General features: G+C 41.9%; 1 protein-coding gene across 3 annotated transcripts in view; it reads right to left on the bottom strand.

Moving 5' to 3' along the window:
* Positions 1 to 27,143, bottom strand: part of PRKCQ (protein kinase C theta) — a 192,529-nt gene that overhangs the window by 137,525 nt on the left and 27,861 nt on the right. Inside the window, exons 2-3 of one of the 3 annotated variants that reach the window (XM_064592093.1) lie at positions 9,774 to 9,827; positions 3,307 to 3,433 (exon numbers count right to left, since the gene is read on the bottom strand). In XM_064592093.1, coding sequence (XP_064448163.1) covers positions 3,307 to 3,424 — 118 coding nt within the window. In that variant the 5' untranslated portion in view covers positions 3,425 to 3,433; positions 9,774 to 9,827. Of the gene's footprint in view, positions 1 to 3,306; positions 3,434 to 9,773; positions 9,828 to 25,613; positions 25,694 to 27,143 lie in introns of those variants that run through there. The other 2 variants (XM_064592094.1, XM_064592092.1) reach the window with 2 other exon arrangements.

The raw sequence follows: 27,143 nt of genomic DNA, 5'->3' as shown, positions 1-27,143 counted from the left end.
TAACAAGTAACTCAGAGAGGCAGTGTTCTCAATCCCTTGGATCAGGGAAGCAGACTATAGACCTACACGTGAGAATAGGCAGGCAGGTGGGAGACCTGGAAGTGGCTGATGACAAGGACTATGGTCAGGGTGATAAAGTGTAAGGAAAACCTCTCTGGAACCACCAAGTGATTGGGAAAGAGTCTGCTAGTGGAATTAAGTGATACTGGCATATCTTTCATCCCCACTGGATTTTCTGTAGTATAATCATTTCAGGAACACCAAACTGCAGCTGTATTTGAGTATTGGTTTCTTGTGATAATAAGCATGTTAAGTGGCAGATTTAGCAATTCAGAGATGTTGGTAAAGTAAGATCCATTTAAGCATGGAAACAAAGCAGTTTGGGCTCCTGATGGCCCCTTCTCTCTGATGCACAATGCCAAAGCAGAACATGCACCTAGCATTTGCTAAATTGTCATTTGGGAGGTATACAGGCACTTGAATAAGCAGAAACTTCTAATTTTAGATAAACCTGGCTATTAAAGGGATAAACTCTGACACTGTCAAAGGTGGAAGAGGAAGGGGAGGGTTTTTATGGCTTGCTTAAAAAAAAAATTAACTGGAGATGGCACTTTTTAAAAATACCAGTGGCAATTCTGATGACCACAGTAATATTTTACTTCCACAGATGGGAAGCCCCTCTTTCTCATAACTCCTCAGCTGCAACCTTTCTCCATGCCCCTGCAAGGGACAGAGATGCCTGTGATAAGGCTCTTCTCACCTTTCCATTCACTGGTTTGTAATCTCCCAAAAAGAGGACCGGAACTCAGGATCCTATCTACTTACAGTGAGTTTTACCATTTCTAAAGGCTCTCAGACTGACAACACTCTGCCTTGTTTGTCCCTGTTCTGTTGACTCATCATGGAAAATGCAATCTAAGATCTCCAAGATGGATACATTTTTAAAAATTGGGGCAGCCACTGTGGAAAATAGTATGGAGGATTCTCAAAACTTAAAAATAGAACTACCATATGATCCAGTACTTCCACTGCTGGGTATTTACCCAGAGAGAACAAAACCATCAATTTGAAAAGAAACATGCGCCTCTATGTTCATTGCAGCGTTATTTACAATAGCCAAGATATGGAAACAACCTAAGTGTCCAACAATACACAAATGTATAAGGAAGGTGTGTGTACACACACACACACACACACACTGGACTATTATATGGCCATAAAAAGGATGAGATCATGCCATCTGCAACAACATAGATGGTCTAGAGGGTATTATGCTAAGTGAAATAAGTCAAAATAAAAAAGACAAATACCCTATGATTTTTTACTCATATGTAGGATCTAAGAAAACCAAATTAATAAATATACAAAAAGCAGAATCAGACCTATAAATATGGAGAACAAACTGATGGTTTCTAGAGGGGTGTGGTGGGGAATGGGAAAAATGGGGGAAGGGGAGAGGGAGGTCCAGGCTTCCAGTTCTGGAGTGAATAAGTCATGGGGATGAAAGGTAGGGCATAGGGAATCTAGCCATTGGTATTGTAATAGTGCTGCATGGTGATAGATGGTAGGTACACTTGTGGTGAGCATAGCGTACAGACTTATCAAATCACATCTGAAATGAATATAACACTGTGTGTCAACTATAATCAAATTAAGAAATAAAAAACCCCATAAATTCTATAGAAGTAATACTTGAATTGTGATGTGCAGAGTGATTCCTTTTCAGAACAAAAACCAAAACAAAATCAAAAACCAAAATCTCCGAACTCTGCAGGCTAACCTTTTGGAAAAACAAAGTCTTCTTCTCTGACAAGGTCTCTTGATCCACATGGCTGATCAGACCAAGTTCAAAGGCAAGGCCAAAAGAAGAAGAAATTTAAAAAAGGCTCTCAGGAGGCAAATGTCAGTGAGACCCTGTGCTTATAGAGAATGGGATCCAGGAGACCCATTAAGTCAAAAGCGGCTTTGAAAAACTCAGACATTCTACACTTCAAAGGTTTCTGTGACATTTGAAAGGTTTTCGATTGGGAGCAAGTGCTAGTCTCACTTTTAACTAAACAGGAGAGAAATCCAGGCAGAAGGGAAATCAGGATGATTCAGACATTCTCCTCAGCTTTGATGCACTCACAGTGGCTAGAAGGATGGAGTCAATCACAAAGCACAAGTCTTCTAAGGGAGGAAAAAGCCAGCACGGTAGGATTTGGAAACCCAAGATTCTGAGCTGGAAACACCTCGTTGGAGGTTCTCAACTGCTGAATTGGGTTCTTCCTGCATCTGTAAATGCCACTCCATAAGAGGCCTTTTAAGGACTACCCTATATGAAATAAAACACGCCTCTCTGTCCCCAAGCCTTTGCTCCCCGCTTTGCCCTGCTTGGGTTTCCTGCCCAGCACTTATCATTATTCCATATATTCCAGTTTGTCCCATGCCTCTCTTCCTCCGCTAGAATAGAAGCTCTAAGGAAAAGGCACTTTTTCTCTCCCACTCCATAAATACTTTCTGTGTAAGTCAAGTGGAATGGCTCCTATAGTTACAACAACCTGCATCGGCGTTAATCTTGTCTCTACAATGTGTCTACTGAAACAAGAAAGGTATGGAGGGAACTAGAGAAAAGTAGTAAAACTGGGAAAATGGGATGTAAACTTCCATGGAGAGATTCTAGGCAGAATAGGATTATTTTAATTGAATGATCTAAACCCACAAAAGGAATCTTGGGATCTGTCACACTTTCCCCCTCACCATGAACTGCCTAGAAATATTTACATTTGACAAAACGCGACAATTTTTTCACTCATCCAGGGTTTTGTAAATACATAAGTTTTCTGAAATTTGGATTCTAATGGCTAATTACATATTCTTTTAACATTCATCTGAGTTTAGCCCAAAGAAGAAATAAGCCATCTTTAGGGTTAATTGTAAGATTATGAAGACTTAATCTAGCGAAACAACTAGCGTTAACAATATGGGTCCCATGTTCTACTTGAGCTTACCAGTAGATTTTATTGGCCCCATTAACTCCTCACATCATGTCCTCAACCCATTTCTCCTTTCCTTTGTTCCTTTTGCTTATGTGGAAAAATGGCACAGGGAAATGGAACATGAGGTAGGAGATCTGGGTCTCCTTCAGAGTCTGTCACTAGCTCCTACACCCTTGAGGAAGTACTTGGCTTGGCTGGGCATCAGTTGCCTCTAGTGTAAAATTAGGTTGAATCAGATGCCTGAAGTTCCTGGAAGGACTTGCCTCATAGTTCACAGCAGGACCTTCTTCCCCGCCCCCCGCCACCTCGAATACCCACTCAAGCTTACCCGATTCAACGTATTCTTTGACAAGCACAGCACAGTAAGGGTTAACAGTCTCTCCCTGACATGACTGGCAGGACCCACAGTCGAAGTTGGACAAACCAATTCGAAGAAATGGTGACATGGTTGCTCCCTGCAAAATGACAAAAGACAAATGCTATAAAATAAATTATTTTTGGTGTCCCATTCCCACTTATCCAGTGCTTTATCACCAGCAGCCCAGAAGCTCAAATGGTTCAACTATCCATTTGAACAAATGCTTTTACTTCCCCTCTGCAAAGGACATCACCCCAAACCACAGACTGACTTGCCAAGGAAAGAGGCTTTCTGGACGTCTGCATTGTTTGACCTCATCAGTTAGAACTATAGTTCCACTCTTAACTTAATGGAGTTACATTTAATAATTGCAGAGAAAGGCAAAAAATTTCCAACATTTTATTTCTTCTATTATTCAAGTAGGTACCCAAGAAACAATACACAATAACAAGAAAATGAGTTTAGAAAGGGTGAGTCTATTTTAGTCCCAACAGTTAAATATGACACCACAAAATTCTTATACAGGCTATTTATGTGTGTGACGCAGTTGGCTCTGGGCATTTAGCAGCTGAACTCTGTTTACTTCAGACATTTCAGAAGGGTCTACTTTCTTCAGAGTCATGTACCCGTGCATATATATATGTATATATGCACATACATATACCTTTATATGTAATAAGCCTTCAAACATTATAAACCACTTAAAAAAAACCCTAAATCATTGCCCACCATAAAATCATGCTTTATCATCGAAGGATAAACAAAGTACTTCACAAAAGCCAAATTACCAATAATTACACGTACCTAGAGAGATAGGTGAAAACCATCATAATGTTGGCTAACAAATTCTAGGATTCTAGTCTGATTTTGCATCTGCCAGTCCTTCTTTGTCCTTGCTTGGCCACTAACCTCAACTAACCACGCCACCCCCCCAATCCCCCCCCTTTTTTTAACCTACTTTTCCATGAGGTCCCATTAATCTGAAACTATCCTCTGGTATTCAGTGAAAAAGTTACTGCTTTGCTTCTTCTCTCTTCTTGAACTGTTTTCTCCTCCTTAATTTCCCCTCACTCTCTTAAGTAAGCCAAAGATAAGAAGAATAAAGTATGAGCTGTCTTTCAACCTTTGTATAAAGAAAGACAACTCCTCAGAAGAATAGGAGCCCACATGTGAGCATCAACGGCATAACTGGAAATCTGGGGCTCATAATCCTGAATCTGGCAGAGCCATTAAAGACCGCTAGTTCTCTGAAATGCTGGTGGTCTTTGGGTAGTTTTTGAACCTACAGAGACAGCTTAGGGGCTCTTGACAACTGTTATTAACTTCATGAATTCTAAGGAAGTCTCAATTTCCCACAGTTTAGCAGGTTTAATTAAAGGAGATGGTTGTAGAATCATCATATTTGTCAGGTGTTCTTAGCCTCTGAAACACATTCTGTATAAATCACACTGTTGAAACAGTTGCTAGATGACTTCTAGATGTGTCTTTAGGGGCCCCCTTGGCCCTCCAAATTCAGGATTCTTGGACAAGAGCCGAGCTAATGACTAAGAGCTCTCTGGAAAAAACTTCCTTGAGAACCCCCCTCCCCTGGGTCACCTAGGTCTTCTGGACAAGTCTCTATTTCTGCACTCATCAGGAAATAACGCCAAGAACTATCCTCATTTATGAGAGTGTTTACTATGTGTGGACACTCTGAAGATTTCCTCAGCACGAGTGAAGGTGAGTAATTAATTCAGATTTGAATCTGGAGGGATCATTGACTCATAAAGCCCGAGTTACAACCACGGTGACCTTTAGTGATGGCTGTGTCACTCTGCTATTTCCAGGCTGGGTCCAGAATTAGCAGCAGCATAATATGCACCTGGGAAAGCCTATCTGGGGAGCGGAGCGAAACCTCTAGGGTGACCAGGGTTTCTGGTACAGTGTGGGAGAGTCGTAGTGGAAGCCTCCCCTCCAGCATGCCTTGCTTAGACATCAGCTGACTTCCTACCCCCCCAGCAGTCTAGATTCGCTTGCCATAGCCCCTCACGCATGAGCATTTTGGCAGTTGACCCAATGCATGCACCTGTTCAATGGCCAAGCCATTGCCTCTCTTTTTAAAGGTCTAGTCACTGTGATGTGATCTGACATTCTGATATCTAGAAGACAGAATTGGCATCTGTGTGCTGAACCTAACATGTTGTTCACTCAGGGGTGTGTTTTTAATGCAAAAGGAAGCATTTTAATCCTGAGCTACTCAAAACTTTTCCCCCTCCTAAAATTAATAGCAATGTGATCATTATGCAAAATAAAGAAAATACGCAAATTGGTAAAAAGTCTCCTTATAGTTCCACCAGCAAAAGCAAATCATTATTACTATTTTGATGTATTTTCTTTAGTCTTTTTTAATTAACAGGTTTTGTGGTTTTGTTCTACATGCTGTGCTCATACTGTGCTTATGGGATTATATTTGGCTTTTTATTTTATTTATTTATTTTTTTAAGATTTTATTTATTTGAGAGAGAATGAGATAGAGAGAGAGAGAGCATGAGAGGGGCAGGGTCAGAGGGAGAAGCAGACTCCCTGCTGAGCAGGGAGCCCGATGCGGGACTCAATCCTGGGACTCCAGGATCATGACCTGAGCCGAAGGCAGTCGCTTAAACAACTGAGCCACCCAGGTGCCCCATATTTGGCTTTTTAATTTAACATTTTACCACAAAAATTGTCCAAGTTAGTATGTCATCTTTGTAAGCATCCTTTTAATTCTTTCACGATATCCTAATGAGGGGCAGCTCCATGATCTGCTTTACTAAAATCTTATAGTTACATGTTTAGACTGTTTCCAGATTTTCCACAATAGAAATAATGCTGTGATAAGCACCTTTTTACAATTTTTTTTTTAATTTAGGTCAGACTAGATCACTAGAGTATTCAATATTACTAGATCAGGTACTATTACTATTTGTAAGTCTTACACATTTAAAGAAAATAATAAAACCTAAAGACAAAGACTTCATAGGGAAAATATCTATGGTAAGTACAATGGACAATAACTAAGCATCATTCTTACATAATAAGTGTATACAAATTTGTAAAAGCAAACAACAAAAACTGCCTATGACCCAAGAAATTAAGTGGCAATGACACGAACTACACCAAATATTAAAAAAAAAAAAAAGATTGTAACCAGGTATATGGGAAAATGTTCAGCCTTATGAGCAATTTAAGAAATATAAAATAAAACAAGATATGGGGCATCTGAGTGGCTCAGTCAGTTAAGTGTCTGACTCTTAATTTTGACTCAGGTCGCGATCTCAGGGTCATGGAGTTGAGCCCTACATGGGGCTTTGCGCTCACTGGGGAGTCTGCTTGAGACTCTCTCCTGCTCCCTCTACCCCTCCCCTTCCTGCACTCTTTTTCTCTCTCATAAATAATTCTTTAAAAAAAAATAAAACAAGGGGCGCCTGGGTGGCTCAGTTGGTTAAGCGTCTGCCTTTGGCTCAGGTCATGATCCCAGGGTCCTGGGATCAAGCCCCATGTCAGGTTTCCTGCTCAGAGGAGAGCCTGCTTCTCCCTCTCCCTCTGCCTGCCTCTCTGCCTACTTGTACTCTCTCTCTGTCAAATAAATAAATAAAATCTTAAAAAATAATAAAATAAAACAAGATACTATATAATTACATTTTATAACATTCTTGGAAGACAAAGCTCTTTGGAGAAAACAGTGGTTAGCAGTGGTTTAGACGAGGGACAGGGTATTATAAAGATATAGCATGAACAAATTTTGAAGAGAAGATGAAGCTGTACAATAGCCTGATTGTGGTAGTGATCACAGAAATCTAGATTTAAATTCACAGAATTATACAGCAAGAATAACCATCAATTTTGTCATATGATCATTTAAAGACCAAAATTTTAAGATATGTCATTGGCATTTCAAGGCATGGAATAAATTCAGAGGTTATATAGATAAAGCGCACATTAGGGGGCACCTGGGTGGCTCAGTTATTAAAGCATCTGCCTTCGGCTCAGGTCACGATCCCAGGGTCCTGGGATCGAGTCCCTCATCGGGCTCCCTGCTCAGTGGGAAGTTTACTTCTCCCTCTCCCATTCCCCCTGCTTGTGTTCCCTCACTCTCTGTCAAAAAATAAATAAAAATCTTTAAAAAAATACACATTAGGTACAGATGAAAGAATACACATTAGGAAACTGGAAATGCATATAATAAAATATTAAATTAAAATCTAAAGTAATCAAGAGTAGCTTCAATTTACCAAAGGGAAGATGTCAGAACCTTAAGAAAAATAAATAGCTTTTACTCTGCTATTTAAGCTCTTTTGAAAACTTTTGCATTTTGGTTGCAAATAGCTGAGAAAAAATAATATTAGAATTTGATAATGCATTTTCTTTGGGGATCCATTAATACTCAACTCGACTTAAACTATAATAATGAGTTAAAATACTGAACATAAAAAATACAAAACAATAATATTTTTTACCCATGCAATTAGCAAATATTTTTGAAATGCTCTTACCCACACTGGCAAGGACAACTCGAATCATACACTTTGATATAATGCTGTTGTGAGTGGAAATTTCCACAATCCTGTTGAACACACACACACACACACACACACCTGTATGTATGTACAGGATGTGTATGTATACATATATTGAGAGCCTAGAAGATCTGTAATAAGCATATAAGGGTGAAATTAACATGAAAGACTTCTGTGGGCTGGCCTCTTGTGCTCAGAGTTTTATGGTAAGGGAGAAAGGGGATTTTCCTGCGTGCTGAATTCGAAAGGGGAATTGCTGTGTACAATAACACATGTACTGGAATAGCATCCATCAGAGATGCCTTCCCCCAGTCTCTGTGGAATGCAAATTTCATAAACATCCTCTTTGCTGGCCATTCGTGGAGGTCTCACCCTTTACAACAGACAATGTGTGCATAGGCCTGTCTGGCCAGGCTGTTCTGGACACTGCAGCAGTCCCTCTATCCACCTCTCTTCTGAACTACACAATCACACAAATCACACATTCCATTCTCTCCTGGACAGCTCCTGAGGACCGTCAACCTGCCAGGTCCAAGCAGAACTCACTGTCCCGCCTTTCGAATCTGCCCCTCCTATTTTGCCAGCTCCGTGACTGGTCCCATGGCTCTCAGCTCAGCACTCTGAGGCTGCCTTTCCCCTCTCGTGCCTGAGCCCGTTTGCTCTGTTCCTGCCTGCACCCCTCCCTGGTCCACGCGCCTTCCCCGGACTCTGCGCTGCAGCACCTTACCTGTCACTCTACGCAGCCTTGGCACCTCTCACTCCTAGTCAGATCCGCATGCTGCAGCCCAAAGGATCTTACTTAGGACCGTGCAGAACTATGGCAGTTTCTCCAAGGTGTCAAGCTGTTTCACAGCTCTGGGCTTTTAGTAATGCTGTTCCTGCTCCCTGGAACGCCGTCCTATTTCACTCCATCCTCTATCTGCACCCCACCCTCACTTCCTCATCTTTCGAGTTCCTGCTCTGTCCCTACCTCCTCTTCGAAGCCTTTCTTCCCTCCGCCTCCATCATCCTCCCTCCAGCACATCTTGCTGGAATCCACTCAGCCCTCCAGGTCCCCCACAGGTTTCAGGGCATGGCTGTGAGACAGCACCTGCCATGTTTATTTGCCATGGCTCGCCATTTCCCATTTCTGAGTGGGGTAGATCCTGTCACTCACATTCTCTTTGTCTCCTATTCTCAGCCACTAAATTTGGGGGACATAGCAGAGCCCCACCAGGATTTCTCCTAATTCTTGAGGTACCACAGATACTCAGAAGAGGGATCTGGGGGCGCCTGGGTGGCTCGGTCGTTAAGCGTCTGCCTTCGGCTCAGGTCATGATCCCAGGGTCCTGGGATCGAGTCCCGCATCAGGCTCCCTGCTCCGCGGGAAGCCTGCTTCTCTCTCTCCCACTCCCCCTGCTTGTGTTCCCTCTCGCTGTGTCTCTCTCTGTCAAAATAAATTAAAAGAAAAAAAGAAAAGAAAAAAAAAAGAAGAGGGATCTGACTCAAACCATAGAAGTCCCTCTGGTTTCATCTTCAATGTATCTAGCAAAACCCCTCCAGAGTATGTGCATGTGGGTGCCTTACTTACTAGACCCGAGCTGTGATAAAGGGTTTTCTCTATTAACACATTCCTTTGGACATTTCAGTCAGCTTCGTGGGGTTGTGGAGGAGAACCATTGCTGGTACTCACACAGCCAGATTTCCCTATAATACTTTATTAGTTGTATTGGTTCTTACTGGTCTTCCCAAACAAGGCTGTGAGCTCTGAGAGCAGGCACCAAGCCTTAATAATCCATGCATCTCCAGGGTTGATCCCTCTGTCTGATATGTAGCAGATGCTGAATGCATTTTTCTAAGGAACTTAATTTTCAAAAGCAAGGCTTTTGAAATAATCTCTTAATCTTCATGCATTTCTTTTACCTGCAAGGGTATACTCTGGTCCAATTAGGCAGCAGGCAGTAGTAGAGGAAGTCACTGCAAGGGAAATGTCCCAGGCATTATTACAGACAAACAACTGATGCTATTATGAACTCAAATGCAGGAACTATTTAGCCTCCCTAAGCCTGTTCTTTCATCTGGAAAGTGGTAATAGTGCCATTACTTGTCTCAAAGGGCTCTGGGGATGGAATGGGCAAATACATGGAGGTGCTTAGAACGGGACTGGCACAGAATAAACTCAAAAGTGTTAGTTGTTATTATTATTACTGCAACTCTGATATATTTTCCAATGGACTTTACTGACTTTATTGGTTTGTACCAAAAAAGGGCAGGAAGAGAGTAGAAACAGTCTTTTAGGAGCATATCTGGGCTGAATTATGTGGCCTCCCTCTGTGCTCTGCCACTGAGCTCCCATAAAACCCCACATGTATCTCTCCTAGAGCACTTATTACCCTCTGATAGAGTCATCTTGATGCCGGCACTTATCATGATGGACTATCAGTATGCCCATCCAATCTTCTGTGCTTTTGCGATCTCAGCTGTGAAATATCATCCTCATACATACTTTAAATTTGCAGAGAATCTTTACTCTTATGACTCAGTGTTTTCACCTTTAAGCGTGATCTCATTTGTCTTTAGCAAGTAGCTATGACACGGGGAGATGGCCAAGTATAACTGCTCAGCAGCATGCTTGTGGTCATACACCATTAAGTGCTGAACTGAGAATTCTGGTCTTGACTCCCTGGATGCTAACGCACCTACTTACCCAGACTGACTCACCTACCACCATTTAAATCAGCCAAATGCTTTCACAGTAATGTTAAGGATGGCCACCACATAACAAAAGCTGAGGAAGAGAAGTTCCATAGAAACAGAAATCAACAGAATTTCTATATGCTCTCATCAGCTAAAAAAAAATACGAAGACTTCTCTTTCTCTGCAGCAAGTGAAATGAGAACGAGCATACTTCTTTATTTAAAACAAAAGTGTGGACAGCATTTGTATTGCTATAATTTAGCAAGAGGTGTCTCAGTGACACAGAGAGAGTCTCACAGAAATATCAAAACCTCAAACAGGTAGAAGAGAGAACACAAAAGAATCAACAGTCAACCTGGGAATGAGAGACAAAAAGCATTCAATGGCATCCAAGTGGGTCAGCTCAGCCAAAGTTTCAGAAATTAAACATCAGGCAAATGTAGGCAAATTAAGTAACATCTGTAGCTTTTACATTTCTTTACAGATAGAACGGTTTCTTGGGTAAAGGTGACTGTTGTAGAAAATAACCTATAAATTAAGAATAACTTGCCTTGCAATGGGCAGAGAAGAAAGATGGTAAATAGTGAACGATAGAACAAAAAGTGTTTTACCCTGTTGCTAAGACTTCTACCAAGTAGTAAAATAAAAAGAATCAGACTAAATATTAGCCTCTTGCCCACAAATATGGGCTCAAAAGAGAATTAAAATAATAAGCATGACCTGAAGATAATATTTTAAAATAACCCTTATGGTATGTGTTGCAATGACCAAAGAATGTAAGCCTAACATTCAACCAGCTGTTGGATATAGTAAAAAGTGGATTTGTTGACAAAGTTAGTACTGCTCTCCTAACTGAAAACACTAACAAACATCCCCCCACCAACTGTTAGGGACTGAACTTTGTCCCCCACAAATTCACACACTGAGACCCTAAGCCCCCAGGTGACTGTATTTGGAGTTAGGGTCTTCAAGGAGGTAACTAAGGTTCAATGAGGTCGTAAGGGTGGGACCCTAATCTGATAGGAGAGTGTCCTTATAAGAAGAGGAAGAGACACCAGAGATTCCTCTCTCTTCATGATGCGAGGACACAGTGGGAAGGTGCCATCAACATGCGGGGAGAGAGCTCTCACCAGAAACCAACTTTGAGGGTACCTTGATATTGGACATCCAGCCTCTCGTACTATGAGAGCCTCCCAGGCTGTGGTATTGTTATGCCAGCCCCAGCAGAATAAAACTAATATCACCAAAACCAATGTAGAAACAAAACTAGTATTGAAACATAGAAAACAGATGACATTGTTCCTATTCTGATACTGATTTTAATGTGTGACATGAACAGATAGTCCACTGAAGCATAGCTCTGATCAAATTACACCAATACTCGAGAAAACTGTCCCAGTCCTTGCTGAATTGAATCATGGCTTCTTAACCTGTTATTTCAGAGCCTCCACATGTTGGTTGCCACTTGCCCTCCCCACACAGCACGCCTCCTAATGTTATCTCAACTTCTCTCTTTGCTGGCTATATACCGACCATCCATCTCGGTGACCGTGTACACCTATCTCTCTGTTTGGAATGCTCTGTTCTCTCCACCCATGCACAACAGTCATCCCCCAATCCTTCTCATTTTGGGGGGACCTCACTCACATACTGCCTCATTTAGAAATCCTTCCCTGCTCCCCACAGATAGAGGAGTGATTTATCGGATGGGTAAGTTTTAGAAGAACAAACTGCACCTGCCAAACCCAGACCCTCCTTTCTTTTGGAGGCAATTTGCTGACTCTCAGCATGTTTCTCCATTCTTCTCTGCCATAAGCAGGGTAGGGCCCACCCACCTAAGTCCTGGGAGGCCAGCCATTGTCCAGCATTGCCTGTCACACCCTGAATAAAGACCAACTTATTTGCTTGAACACTTTAGCCATATCCACCAGTCCAGCCTCAAGTTGACTTCTTTTTCCCATCTCTCTGACTTCTGATCTCTCTATTTGCTCCAAACACAAGCATAGGCTAGAGGGGTTGTTTATGGATCCCCTACAATTCACATGTAAACTCACATGTATGCAAAGAGCTCTACATAGTTTATATTATTCAGTCTTCTCAGCAAGTCCATGAAGTGGGTATAATTAGCTCCAGTCCATAGATAAGAAGCCTGAGGCTTGAGTGAGTAAGTAGCTTGCTGAGGGTCACAGAGCTACTAAAGAGCAGAGCCTGGATTCCAGCCTTGGTTGCTAAGCATCTCTACCCAAACTAGTTCATTATTTCTTGTTAGAAAATGCCTTTTAAGGTTAGCTCGGGAAGGAAGTGAAAGCATGGAGATTTCCCCACAGAGTGGTTTCCATCTGCTCTACCAGCCTCTAATTAGAAAGGACTATCACAACAATCCGCATGGGCTTTCTCAGCAGCCTCCATGCTGCCTACTTGCTTAATTACCTTAGGTACTAATCTGATGTTTCTCTTTGTCAGTCCCTGTGGTTTAATGATCTTTCTACCCCATAGTCTTGAAAAAGTGGGTAATATAATTGGAGTTGAAGTCTCCTGGAATAACATAAGCTCTCATCTGGAAGTGAGGTCAACGCTTCTGAACTGGATAACAAAACATTCCCAGGATGTCACCAGTGTGTACTATCTCACCTCCCTGCTTCTGCCATTCATGCTGTTAGAGGTGGCGGGTTGGGACGAGTGAGGATTTACATGGCCAGGGCCTAGAATAAAGCTGACCGCTTCACATAAAATTGGGAGGGACTTGGTCTCCTTGGCACACTTCTCTAACCACAGTTAGGGTAATCACTTACAGAGTCCAAAGATGCTGCCTCGTAAAAGAAGCAAATTTAATTTATGCTCTGTCCTTGTGTCAAAATTTACTCTTAAAAGATAATCTTCACCACACACACACATACACACACATGCAAGCACAAAGTAACTATGACGTGGAAATGTTAATTAGCTTGACAGCGCTGATATTTCACAATGTGTAAGCACATCAAATCACCAAGCTGCATACCTTAAGTATATCCAAGTTTAAATTGTCGGTTATATTGCAATCAAATTGGGGGAGAAAGAGACAATTTTCTCTGTGATTCTACCTTTTTGTCAACCCAGTAAACAGGATACTTTGTAATCTTTCTAATGCACAAGAGTAAGAGTCTTCTTCCTGGAAGTTAGGTATTCAGTGACGAAAAGCACACCACCTCAACCAGAGGTGTCCAATCAGAGCCAGGGCCCTGGGCACTCTGGTCAATGAGCACCTTGACTGAGAAGGTGAAGCTGAAGTCCCCGGACACACAGTCCACTTTCCTCTGGCCTTTACTTGGCAGGAGACACAGAGGATGGAGACACACGGATGAGCTCACAGGTGTGTAAATGACACTGCTAAGGAATAAAATCCAGCTTTTACAACTGCATACATAGTCTGAGACAAATGACCTCATTTCTTTGTGTCTATGTTTCCGTATCGGTAACATGGGGAAAATAACAGATCTACTTCCTAGAGTTGTCATGGGGATTAAATGAATTAATTTATGGGAAATGCTTATAACAGTCTTTGGTGGAATCCCTTAGGACTTTCCCAGAGTATCCTTAGAAATTCTCCCCGATAAAAATTAGTTGCCAATGATGGTAACTTGCTCAATGGACTATATTAGGCACCAAAACTACTAGCTAAGGAAAGAAGCAACATGTACATCAATTTTTTGCCATTGCTCATTAAGCAGCTGCTAAGCCTACTTGCTATATACAAAGCACCCCTGCCCTCCCAGTGCTCCTCGGACGCCACACCCCACTTCCTCCTGAGGGTGGGTGAAGCTCTTCAAAGAAAATATAGTATTTGGTAGTATCACCACAGCAAACGGAAATAGCAATGTTCAGTCCACAGATGAACTAAGAGTTTTGTACAGAATAACATACAAGGAATCCTCCATGTGTTAGCCGCGACAGGCAATGATGCTCTGAGCTACTGCCCATCACATGAAGCGTGTTGCTGAGAAGGGGATGGAATGGACCAGGGATGGGGACCAGGAGAAGGACAAGAAAGAGGCAGAGTGGGGTCAGATGATCTTGGGTGGATCTGTGTGCATGTGGGGCTAGGTGAGTCACCCACATCTTGTTGCACAGAGAAATGTCCCCAACTTAGAAATGAGTGGGGTGTAAAAGCGTGTTTGTAATTAGAGCTGAGAATCCATGGAAGTTGAAATTAGATACTATTTAGGTTCCTACACTAGCCCATTAATTGACCTACTGATCAGTTCATTCAGAATGAAGTCAAAATTCATTTATAAAATTGCATTTGTCATTGTTCTAGGTTATGACATCCTCCACTTGGTTTTTCTTCCTGAGATGTGTCAAATTTATTATAGGTTTACTAGCCCATTTTGGGTCCACCTTCTCATTTTAAAAACCACAGATGACTCTGATTCTCAGGGAACACCGGCCGTACTGCATGAGAAGAGAACATCCGTATTGTCGGCCACAACGCAGTGGATACCCACCTAGCCAGCAAGATGGGAACCCACTAGCTCAGAGGTTCTCCCTGAGCATCAGCATCAATGGGGAACTCTAGAAATGCAAATGTCCCAGCCCCACCCGGACCCACTTGAATTAGAAGCTCTGTGGGCAGGGCTCAGCAATCTGAGGCCTTCCACTTACTAGGTAGGTGTACATTGAAGTTCGAGAAAGAGCGCACGAGTGTCACCTCCACAAGGCCAGGCCCCTGTCCTTCTCATTTTGACTTGCTCAGCATCTAGCACAGTGCTGGGAATTAAGGTGGTTCTAAATAACTGGTTCTCAACCAGGGCGATCTGCCTCCAGGGGACGTTTGGCAAAGTCTGGAGACCTCTTTGGTTGTCACAAACGTCCAGGGAGAGGGTGTGACTCAATGTTGAGGTTGAGGAACGCTGTTCTAACTAAATGCATTAAATGTGGTGAAGCCCAGAGGATTTCTCTTATCCATCCCTCATAGTCTCTCCTCACTTCCCCACAGTTAGTGAATTCTAGCTCCACAGAAAGAAGGGCGTGCACAGGCCTGGGGCAATGTGTCTCTCTTTTCCATACTGCCCTCCCATTTGGGGACCATGAGTAGAGCAATAACTGACATATAACGTGCTCACAATAAGTGTCTTTTGAGTAAGTAAATGGATAAATAAATTAGGAATGAATAAATCAGTGAACAAATTAGTTAGTTGATCCGTTCTTTTTTATTTTCTTTTTGAAAACTGAAAGGGCTCTTAGTCATCAAGTGGTCTGTCCTCTCTCATAACAGATGAGGGGATTAAGGCTCAGGAAATTAAGGCAAGAGATCAAAGTTACCTGTCTAATTAGTGAAAGAAGTGCTACTCGAGCCCAGGTCCCCTAGATTCTTCTCCATTTATCTCTCCACTGTGCCTGTGTTCTACTGTTGTGGGTATCATTCCGTGAGGAATATGATCTGGACAGATGGTTGGATTTATACTCAAGTAGTATATGCACAGAGTATTAGTACGCTCACACAGAAAGGCTGTGTAACCCACCAGCTGTGAGACCCTTGGCCCGCCCTGATTTATTTGTGACATGGACGACTTTGTGAATTTCGATCAGCTGCAGCAGCCTCAGACGCAGTAGCCAGGCAATCCGTCAGGGAGTGAACCTAGCTGATGCTCATCGTGCACATCCCAAAGGGGTTTTCTATATTCATCATATGCATACAAAATGTGAAACGATTAAAAACTTTGCTTCTTTGAAGAAAAAAAAATGGTAAAAAGAAAAAGAAGCATCTGATTATGAGATGTCTCTTGCAAATGCCAAGCTTTGACTTGACTTGGTGAATTTTTAGCTAGCTCTTAAGATTATTTTGTGATCAGAGCCATCGTTTGAAATGTACTTCAGCCTATTCTTATAAGACAATAATCTCTTAAAAGGACACCACAGCGTTTCATAACTGCAATTTCATTGTTCTCCAGAGTAGAAGGTAGGTGGAGTGAATAAGTATCTTCATTTTAACAAGGAATCCATTACAGATTACTGGCAAATAACAAGTAATATGCATAGAGTACTTGACAGTTTACAAATAGCTCTTCAAAAATGAAGGTAATAAAGAGGTTGCTAGTGCTAATAGGTACTGGAAATTGCTTTTGTTTTTTAAAATTGGTTCTTCATCACAGAGTTTGAGAAGCATTGTTTTGTAGTACCCATTGTATCACAATACTTGCTAAATTGCAATCTACTCGGATTTTCTATTTATCTTTTTATATTCACCCCCCCCCCCCCCGCCATGCACTTGAATGTAAGCTCTTCAATTTTAGAAGCAATGTCTAGTTTTTGGTTGTTTTTTTTTTGTTGTTGTTTTTTTTACAGACTTCATTTCTTAGAGCAGTTTTAGATTTATAGCAAAATTCAGGAGAAGGTACAGAGATTTCCCACACACCCCTTGCCCCCCCCAGTCTCCCTCACTATGAACATCCCCCACCAGATGGTATATTAGTTATAATCCATGAACCTACACTGACACACCATCATCACCCCAAGTCCATAGTTTACTTGAGGGTTTATTCTCGGTGTTGTGCATTCATTGAATTTGGATAAATGTATAATGACAGGTATCCATCATTATGGTATCACACAGAATAGTTTCACTGTCCTAAAAATCCTGTGATCAGCCTATTCATCCCTCATTCCTCCCCAGCCCTAATAGATATTAAAATAAAAAAAATAAAGATATAATAATAGAATCATGTGGGGTTGGCAGCAGAAGAGTTGGGCAGATTGTCAGAATAAAATAGAATGTCCTAAAACAGATCCAAATATTTACAAAAGTTTTGTGTACAATAAAGATGGCATTTGAAGTCAGTGGGGAAAGGAAGGATTGCTTCATAAACGAGGCTGTGGCCATTTGCTAAAACCTATATTAAAGCTAACATCAAAATAAAATTCAGATAGGTTGATGATATTAATGTAGAAATAAAACCTCTACACTACTAGAAGTACTAGATATGTAGATTAATAATTATATCCTTTGGAATTAGGGAGGACTTCTCAAATGTGATACCACAGACCAGCCCCAGAAAGGAATAAATTTCTATACTATGTTACCTAAAAATGTATGTGTGGTAAACATTAACAAAGTATAAGAAAAACAACAAATTGGGAGACAAAATTGTAAAGTATGCGGCAAAATATTTGACAAGTATGTGAAAAACTATTAAACATCAATAAAAAGGGACAAACCTAATAATGAAATATTATTTGCCTAATTAAAAAAAACTGGCAAAGTTCGAGAGCAGACATTTTACAAAGTAAATATTATGAAGGGTGAATAAAATATGAAAAAGGTCAATTTCACTAGAAATAAAAGAAATGTAAATTAACCAGCTTCATAATCCCCTCCCTGCAATTCTGAAATCCAAAATGCTGAGAAAATAGAAAAAAAATCACTCTGTGGTGCAAGCTAGTTTTGTAGCAAAACCTGATATGGACTATTTATGATCTATTTATTACACTAAACATAACTGTTAATGCCCTCCCCCCAACATGCAGCTTATTGGGAATATTTTGTAATATACAGTGTATAACTTTATTACCTTTATAAAGTATAAATTCGGAAACAGATCTGGCCATTATGGTTTGCAGAAGGGACATGTACAATCTTTATGGAAGAAAATACGTATTAAATGACTTTAAGGCAAGTACATGAAGGTTTACATACAAGAATGCCCATTGCGGCATTGCTGAATAATGGCATAACTGGAAACAGCCTTAATGTCCAAAAATATGATATTGTTGGAATATATTATGGAAAATAACTACAATGGAATATTTTACAACCAGTAGATTGTTATTCACTAAAATAAAGATATTTACAAGATATAGTTAAGCTAAAAAAGGGATGTACTAACCATAGTATATGTATCATATACATATATATAAAAAAAGATATAAGATTTAAAAAGATATAAATTTAAATTTAAAAAGATATAAATTTAAATTTAAAAAGATATAAATTTACATGCATAAATCTTAGTGGGGAAGAAATATGAACCAAGATGCCATCACTGGGTGGACTAGATTTCAGGTGATTTTAAGTAGTTATTTTTGAGGAGTTTACAATTCTGATTTTTTTTTTTTACAATTCTGATTTTTAAAAATGATCTTGTATAACAAGAAGGGAAAACTGCTTTTCATATATTGACTCATCTTTCACTCCTCACAATTATGTAAAGTAGGATGGATGGTTCCCATTACAGAGAAGGGTTAAACAGATGCCTGCGGAAGTCAGGACTTTCTTCAAGGTTACAGAACTTATAAGTGACGGGACCTACATCCTCTGATTCCGCATCTAGTCCCTTTCCATGGCAAGGCCTCTGTGGGCCCCCGATATCACCTGGCGCTCATTCAGATCCCTAACGTTGATAACATTTGGCAATTTAACAAGTCATTCTTTCATTTATTTATTTATTTTTTATTTTTTTAAAGATTTTATTTATTTATTTGAGAGAGAGAATGAGAGAGAGAAAGCATGAGAGGGGGGAGGGTCAGAGGGAGAAGCAGACTCCCCGCCGAGCAGGGAGCCCGATGCGGGACTCGATCCAGGGACTCCAGGATCATGACCTGAGCCGAAGGCAGTCGCCCAACCAACTGAGCCACCCAGGCGCCCCTCATTCTTTCATTTAATACCACCTGGTTGGAAGCATCGTATGGAGAGGGTGTTGTGGGGAGGCACTAAGACAATGAAGCCATAGCTCTTGATTCCAAGACTATTCCAGTTCTTACAATAAGGATTCCTACTTTAGGAAAGAGTAGTGGTCCACAAGTCTATTAATAAGTAGCTTATTTAGATCAGAGAATAGATTTTTTTCCCCCATAGAAGGGTTACCCATGATGCTGAAGTCACATGTGCACATTTTCTGAAGTACTAAATGATACTCTGAAACCACTGACAATGGATTTACAATAGACTTGCTAGGAAATGCATCCCAACCTCCCATTTGGAGTTTTAGGAACATACCCCAAGGTAGCTGGGGCAGCCAAGCCAGAAGTTCTTTATTTTACTGAGCAATGGGATCAGGTCCCTCTCTGACTCCAGGACACCTGAGGGGCTCCATGGCCAAGGGTCGTGAGTAAGGGTGTGGGGGAAAGACTCTGGGGAGGTAGCAGAGGTTGGGGAAGACGAGCCGGGCAGATGATGCCGAGCATGGAGAGCAGAAGTGCAGCGGGGAAAAGAGGATGGATGGCAACAGAGACTGGCTGGGGGTGGGAATGGAGACAGGGCAGTGGGGAGTAATGCCAGGGAAGGTGAACTAGGAGCAAAAGGAGGATGTGCAAATGGTGGTCTCCAAAAGGGGGCATTTGAAGGTCGGGGCAGCCTCTGGCACAAACCTTACAATACTGACACAGAGAAGGAGAACTGCCCCCTGATCCATTCCCTTCAATTCCCTTGTAGCTGGATGTGGCCAACGACAGGTGAGCCTGGCTGATGTGCAACCTCCAGGTTGAGCCCACCTGCCTCCTGCCACTGGCTAGAATATGGAGGTGGTGGCATTGAATCACCTTGGCAATCATATTGGCAATGTGCTTGGCCGCCTGAGCCTGGATTCTCAGGCAGGAGAGAAGTCAGCTATCAAGCTTAGGCCACTGTGATTTTGGAGCTTTATAACAGAAGCCAAATGCATAGACTAACAAATACTGCACTTTCCAAGACTTTAGTAAGAAATAAGAATATAACTGAAAGCATTTTCTGAACGATAATTATCCTGATAACAAACAGAATTTTATTCTTATACTCTACAAAGTCCTCCTCCCCGCCTCTGCTCCTTCCTCTTCTCTGCCTTCAGAATGACCAGCCAATTCTCCCTGTCCTGCTCACAAAAAAAGAAAGAGGATGTGACAATGGTAACCAAATGGGGCATCCAGCATCAGTGTCATGTTCCTGTCTCCACAACCGACAGCATAAAACAAACCCGAACCATCTTCTGGGCACAGATAGTTTCCTGAGGTTTAAAAATTTGAAATTCAAATTTGCCTGGAGAAGACCTCTGGGAGAGAAAGCAGAAGGAAACACATTGTATACTTAGTACCTCTGTCATGCTCTTAGGCTGCAAGAAGCAAAAGGCTGAGTTCCGGGGCACAGCCTTTTCCTCCTTGAAACAAAACCAAACCTACAATATCATGAAAATACTCCTGCCCCTAATTCTCAACATCTCCTATCCCCAGGGCTCAGAGTGGAGTGAGAACTGGTCAGGCTGCCACTGTAATAGGTTGGTCATGCTTAGGGGGCAGAGATACAGGTCCTGAGGCGTGTGGGGTACAGAAGCATGGATTGGTAGACATGGAGAAGGGCTGGGTACTCTTGGCTCTTTACTGGGGGCATTTGTGAATGGCTCTAGGGAAGTGGGGGTTCTTTTTCTCTCCCACTTTTGTTTGTTTTTAAAACCAACATTTCATCTTGTTCTAAAAAGAATTGAAAGCTATAAGCTCTTTCATTAATCTGTGCCTCAGTTTACCTCTCCAGGAAATGAACAAGAATGAGGGATAGAATCTGACATTCACTCAAAGTGATTTTGCATACGTTTCCTCCATTTGAGTGCTGTGGTCTTGTGACATACTCAAGTTGGTATTCTTATCCATTTTTACAGATAGGGAAATAGGCTCAGAGAGGTGAGGACATTCGTTCAAGGTCGCACAGCTAATCATGGTGGAGTGGGGACTGGAGCTCAATGCCACAGATGCTAAGCTGAGGGCCCTCTGCTGTAAACCTTCTCTCCGCTTTACGGGGTCTTTTCAGAAAGACACACAGTTCTTTGATCTCCTGTAAGCTCATTTCTGTTCTGTAAGTAATTATTTTTAATTACATCTGACTGAGAGAGTTACGTTGACATCTTTGTAGAGAAAGCTTTGGGTTCCCACCGAGTTCTCTGCAGCTGGTCTTCACTGTGGAGACATGATGATTAAAAGGTATTATTCATCTAATGCTTCTCTAAGGTCCTCGAGGGATACCTTCACCCGAGTTGATCTCAGTAATGAAGTCATACTTCCTGTCTTTGCAAAGTTGGTCAGGGAAGCAGGAACAATACTGCCTTTTTCTGGTTCCAGGTCCATGGTGCCACCCTACCCACGCTTCCTCCTCTGGGGCCTCTGTAGCTCTGTGCTTCCTCCCTGGTGATGGAATGGCATAAAACACAAGGGACAGAAACAGAACATCTGGCCTTCATGCAAATATGAAGGCAGAGAGGAAGTAGGGAAATTGCTCCCTGGACCCTCTCTCCCCAGAAGGACTGTGCACAGCACAGCCAGGAGGAATAAGATTGGGACCATGGCTCTTGCCAGCGTCCCCCAGAATCTGCCTTCAGTTCCTGGCTGCAACGCCCCCTCCTCTTGCTGGGATGATTAGATTCTGTAGCTTGTTTAGGGAGAATGTCTACTGGCATCCGACACTTGGGGCCGCAGTGATGGCTGACTTTGGGGGCAGCAGGACATCGGTAGGCAAGTCTGGCCCAACCTGTCTACACCCAGTTGCAGCTCTGTCTTTGCTGGGCCTGCGGTAAGCTAAGAAAGCCAGGCTGGATTCTGATTGGAGAAGATGGTGTTCTAACAGGAATGGCTCTTAGCAGAGAGACGAGAAGCATCTAATAGAAGCTGTTTCATCGGGAAACGTTAAATTCTTGGTTTCAGATCTACAGTTGGCATGACTAGGTTTGAAGGGCACGAGGAATGGCTCTTTAAAACCAAGACTCCTCCCCACTGGTGCCTTATGCTTTCAGAGAACCCAGGCAGCATGAAAACTGAGAATTTCCTTGCTTAGCCGTGATGCCATAACGTTGTCACCGAGGTGACGCAGGTCTCTCTCTGCTGCTTGGAGGGAAATTTGAGTTGGAGCAAGAACGAACCTCCTATGTCCGATTCTAGGCTGCCTGTCAACCTTTAACTGAACTGTTTCCAAACAACTCGTAAAGGAAGTACTTTTAATTTCTGTTTAATAATTGAAAGTGACGTGCAGAAGAATGAAACTGGACCATTTCCTTACACCACACACAAAAATAGACTCCAAATGGTTGAAAGACCTCAATGTGAGACAGGAGTCCATCAAAATCCTACAGGAGAACACAGGCAGCAACCTCTTTGACCTCAGCCGAAGCAACTTCTTCCTAGAAACATCGCCAAAGGCAAGGGAAGCAAGGGCAAAAATGAACTATTGGGACTTCATCAAGATAAAAAGCTTTTGCAAAGCAAAGGAAACTGTCAACAAAACCAAAAGACAACCGACAGAATGGGAGAAGATATTTGCAAATGACATATCAGATAAAGGGCTAGTATCCAAAATCTATAAAGAACTCATCAAACTCAACACCCAAAGAACAAAGAATCCTATCAAGAAATGGGCAGAAGACATGAACAGACATTTTTCCAAAGAAGACATCCAAATGGCCAACAGACACATGAAAAAGTGCTCAATATCGCTCAGCATCAGGGAAATCCAAATCAAAACCTCAATGAGATACCACCTCACACCAGTCAGAATGGCTAAAATTAACAAGTCAGGAACGACAGATGTTGGCGGGGATGCGGAGAAAGGGGAACCCTCCTCCACTGTTGGTGGGAATGCAAGCTGGTGCAGCCACTCTGGAAAACTGTATGGAGGTTCCTCAAAAAGTTGAAAATAGAGCTACCATATGATCCAGCAATTGCACTACTGGGTATTTACCCCAAAGATACAAAAGTAGGGATCCGAAGGGCTACGTGCACCCCGATGTTTATAGCAGCAATGTCCACAATAGCCAAACTGTGGAAAGAGCCAAGATGTCCATCGACAGATGACTGGATAAAGAAGATGTGGTATATATATACAATGGAATATTATGCAGCCATCAAAAGGAATGAGATCTTGCCATTTGCAACGATGTGGATGGAACTGGAGGGTATTATGTTGAGTGAAATAAGTCAAAAAGAGAAAGACATGTACCATATGATCTCACTGATATGAGGAATTCTTAATCGCAGGAAACAAACTGAGTGTTGTTGGAGTGGGGGGTGGGGTGGGAGGGATGGGGTGACCGGGTGATGGACACTGGGGAGGGTGTGTGCTCTGGTAAGCGCTGTGAATTGTGCAAGACTGTTGAATCTCAGATCTGTACCTCTGAAACAAATAATGCAATATATCTTAAGAAAAAAAAAAAAGAAGAAGAAGAAGAAGGTAGCGGGAGGGGAAGAATGAAGCGGGGGAAATCGGAGGGGTAGACGAACCATGAGAGACGATAGACTCTGAAAAACAAACTGAGGGTTCTAGAGGGGAGGGTGGTGGGAGGATGGGTTAGCCTGGTGGTGGGTATTGAGGAGGGCACATTCTGCATGGAGCACTGGGTGTTGTGCACAAACAATGAATCATGGAACACTTCATCTAAAACTAATGATGTAATGTATGGGGATTAACATAAGAATAAAATAAAAAACAAACAAACAAACAAACAAACAAACAAAAAATAATTGAAAGTGACATGGCTGAGCATCAAGTTATGGTTCTTCGCATGAGGGAAGAAATATCAGTGCACTTGATGATTAGAGCCTCCGGTTTCCTCTCTGTTGATCCTATAACTTTGTTTTACCGTAATTCCAGGACTCATCAGTGAACGACATGTTAGAACTTGGAGAACTTTGTCTAAAGTTACATATACTGACCTTGTGGACACTCTGAGTTCAGCACTCAGAATCACAGGTTACATAAAAGTTCTTTCCAGAGAATCCTGTGAATCCTCAGATGTGCATTTAGCTATGACAGTCCAATAAATAATAAATAAATAAATAAATAAATAAATAAATAAATAAATAAATAAATAAATAAATAGTTTTAACTTGGTTGGAGATTCTCTCCTGTACTGAAATCTACCTCCCAGATTATCACTTCCTCCACTAATCCTGAGACTGTTGCTCCTTGGCACCAGCTGGGCCATTTCCATATATTGAGCAGCAGGATTATAAGACATTCTGGTTAAGCGTCTCACTGAAATCAAAATGCTCCCTCACCGGCCTAGTATTTCACTAGTCTGGTAACGCTACAAAAAATGGAAATGAGGTGAGTTTGGCATGAAGTTTATAAAATCTGTGCTGAATTCTGCCGATTATCATTTTTTTATCTTTTTTTTAAACAACTAAACAGAAAACTTTCTGCTATATTAAAAGTCTATTTCTCCCTTTTAAGTGAAGATCAGAAAATTGCTAGTTAGGACTCTTTTCAATTATCTTGCTTATACTGATGTGACATATTAAAGTCATCCCCAAGCCTTTTCTTTCCCATATGAAGTAATATCTATTCTTTATGCTTTTCTCCAAAAAGTATTCATAATCAAATTTAAAATGATTTTTTCCCCTACTCACTGGATAGTATCTGGTTTCCATAAGAGCTTATTAAAATGCTGAGCCCAAGGGCGTTTCTGCAATATTAAGTTCAAGGTCTAGGAAAGCAAACACAATCACCATGTTCCTTGATTCTCTACTAGAGGCGGGAGCCTGGGCTATGCAAAGGGACTGAGGTCCTAACTGTGGCTGGTTCTTGTGTTCGCACCAAGAATGAGAGGTCAATACAAAGCTTAGTGAGGAACTGGCAAGTCTGGGAAAATCACTTCATCCTCTGTGGGTCTCAGCTTCTTGGCCTATAAGACACGGGAGTAGAGATTAATCTCTCCAGTCTATTTGCACCCCAACCCCCTATGGTGAGGGATGGCTTCCAGGCTTGCTAGTTGTGCTCACCATACTGCTATTCTAATGTATTAACAGACAGAAGCCTGTCATCCTGGAGAAACATCCTTGCATTCAGATGTTACAGGAATAACATATAACTGATCTGTGCAGTAACAGTCACGCAATAAATTTTCATTGAGCATGGATGATAGGCATTTCCTCCTTGCAACACTTGCATTTTAGTAGAAGCAACAAAACACGGATACAGTAGCACCAACAGAAACCAGGGACATGTGAGTAACTGGTGTCTATAATTTTAGCCCTAACAGTTCTAAGACAGGAGCAGCATGTGAGCATAAGTCAGCAGCTGGATTGCCAGGTTCGCTTTGCCACCCATTTTGCGGTTAGGTCATGGCACATAGGGGCACGTACTAGGAAGTCAGAAGATCAGCTCAATGTTGAATTTGCTGTCCCAGGTCACTTGTCTGCTTTTGCGCTTCAAATTCCTTATCTAAAAAGCACGGAGGTAATAACAGTCACTACATCATAGTTTCCTTAGGTATTCCTAGGAATATAGTAGGAAAATATACAATCCATAAAGTGTAGGGTATTTCAAGGTCAAGTTCACATTCTCTTGTTTCTGCCAAATAAAGTTATTAAAAAAGTTTCTTTTTCTACTTGGGTTCAGAAGGTCCCAGAGCTAGAAGGCATCCCCACTGCCAAGCTATCCTTTCCCTATATTAGAGTTCCTTCTGCAGGGCTCTAAGAAAAGTCCAGGGGTAGGAAGCGAACTCTTCTTCCGGGGAGAGCAGAGCTCTTTAACTGCCTGGCAGGGAGGCAGCCAGCACCCGCCACTGTCCTTTGAAGCCAGTCCCGTGTTTCTGTGTGCTCGGTAATTGGTGCACACACACCCTGCTGTGTTTACTTTTAAAAAGACAAGAAGAAAAAGTCACAGAGGTGGAACCCAGGCATCTGAAAATACTGTCAGCACAGCCCATGCTTCCTGACATTTTCTGCTGAGCCTGGTCGGGCTTCTTTGTATCTCCAAAAGAAGGAGAAAACGAAGTGGGGATGGGTGGAGTTGGGAAAAAGGCAAGAGGAAGAAGTAAGAACTAGGTCTGTCTGACTAAACTCACTAGTTCATTCTCAGAATTAGAATTCATACATCATTTTCAAGCCAGCAGCAACTTCTGTCACCCTTATCTATTAGAGAGAAACCAACCACTATTTTGTGGTTACATAAGAAAAGCAAACATACACCTCCAGATGCTTAAGACACTGTCATTGAAGATGACAGACACCCACTCCAACAGAGCACAGTTTCTGACAAGGCTGTTCTGTGCCCGGTGGGGCTATTCTTCAGGGAAACCCACACTGGTGCTGGAATGAGGACCCGCGTGGGGAAATCTGGGCGCTGGCCATACTGTTTCCACCCATGCCCCTCCTGGCATTCACTCCTCAAGTGCATCCTTCCTGGCTGAGATGACAGTGATCCTGTTGGACTCACGCTGGGAACCAGCATGTCAACCCTCCCCATTATGGGAAAAGGAGAAGTCATCTCTAGACCCATATTAAGAAGGTTACGTGTTTTTTCAGATGGTTTGCATAGAGCTTCAAGGCAAGTTACCATTCTTCCCTCAGTTAAGTAAAACTATCACTTACTACAATAAACAGAAAACCTCATGAATTCAGCCTACCCCGCATCCCTGATTAATTTGGAATATGTGTCAAATTTCACAAGGAAGTAATAGACTGAGCGTTATCTCTGGAGAACATATTTTGGTGAATGCTTGCTAAGCGCTAAGACTATTTTGAGTTTTACATGGATATGTTTAAGTGCGTAAGTTATAGATATTTACAATGGAAATGCAGGTTAGAAATAAGATGATTGGCTACCATTGATTGAGCACCTACTGTGTGCTTTACACTCCTCTAAAAAAAATACCCAAAGCAGCTCTGCAA

Source organism: Mirounga angustirostris, unplaced genomic scaffold, assembly GCF_029215605.1.
Source record: "Mirounga angustirostris isolate CCGP_5_RB_7025 unplaced genomic scaffold, mMirAng1.0.hap1 SCAF_5, whole genome shotgun sequence".
NCBI classification, from domain to species: Eukaryota; Metazoa; Chordata; class Mammalia; order Carnivora; family Phocidae; genus Mirounga; species Mirounga angustirostris.
The sequence above is the reverse complement of the archived record's forward strand: the minus strand, read 5'-3'. Positions and strand labels throughout refer to the sequence as shown.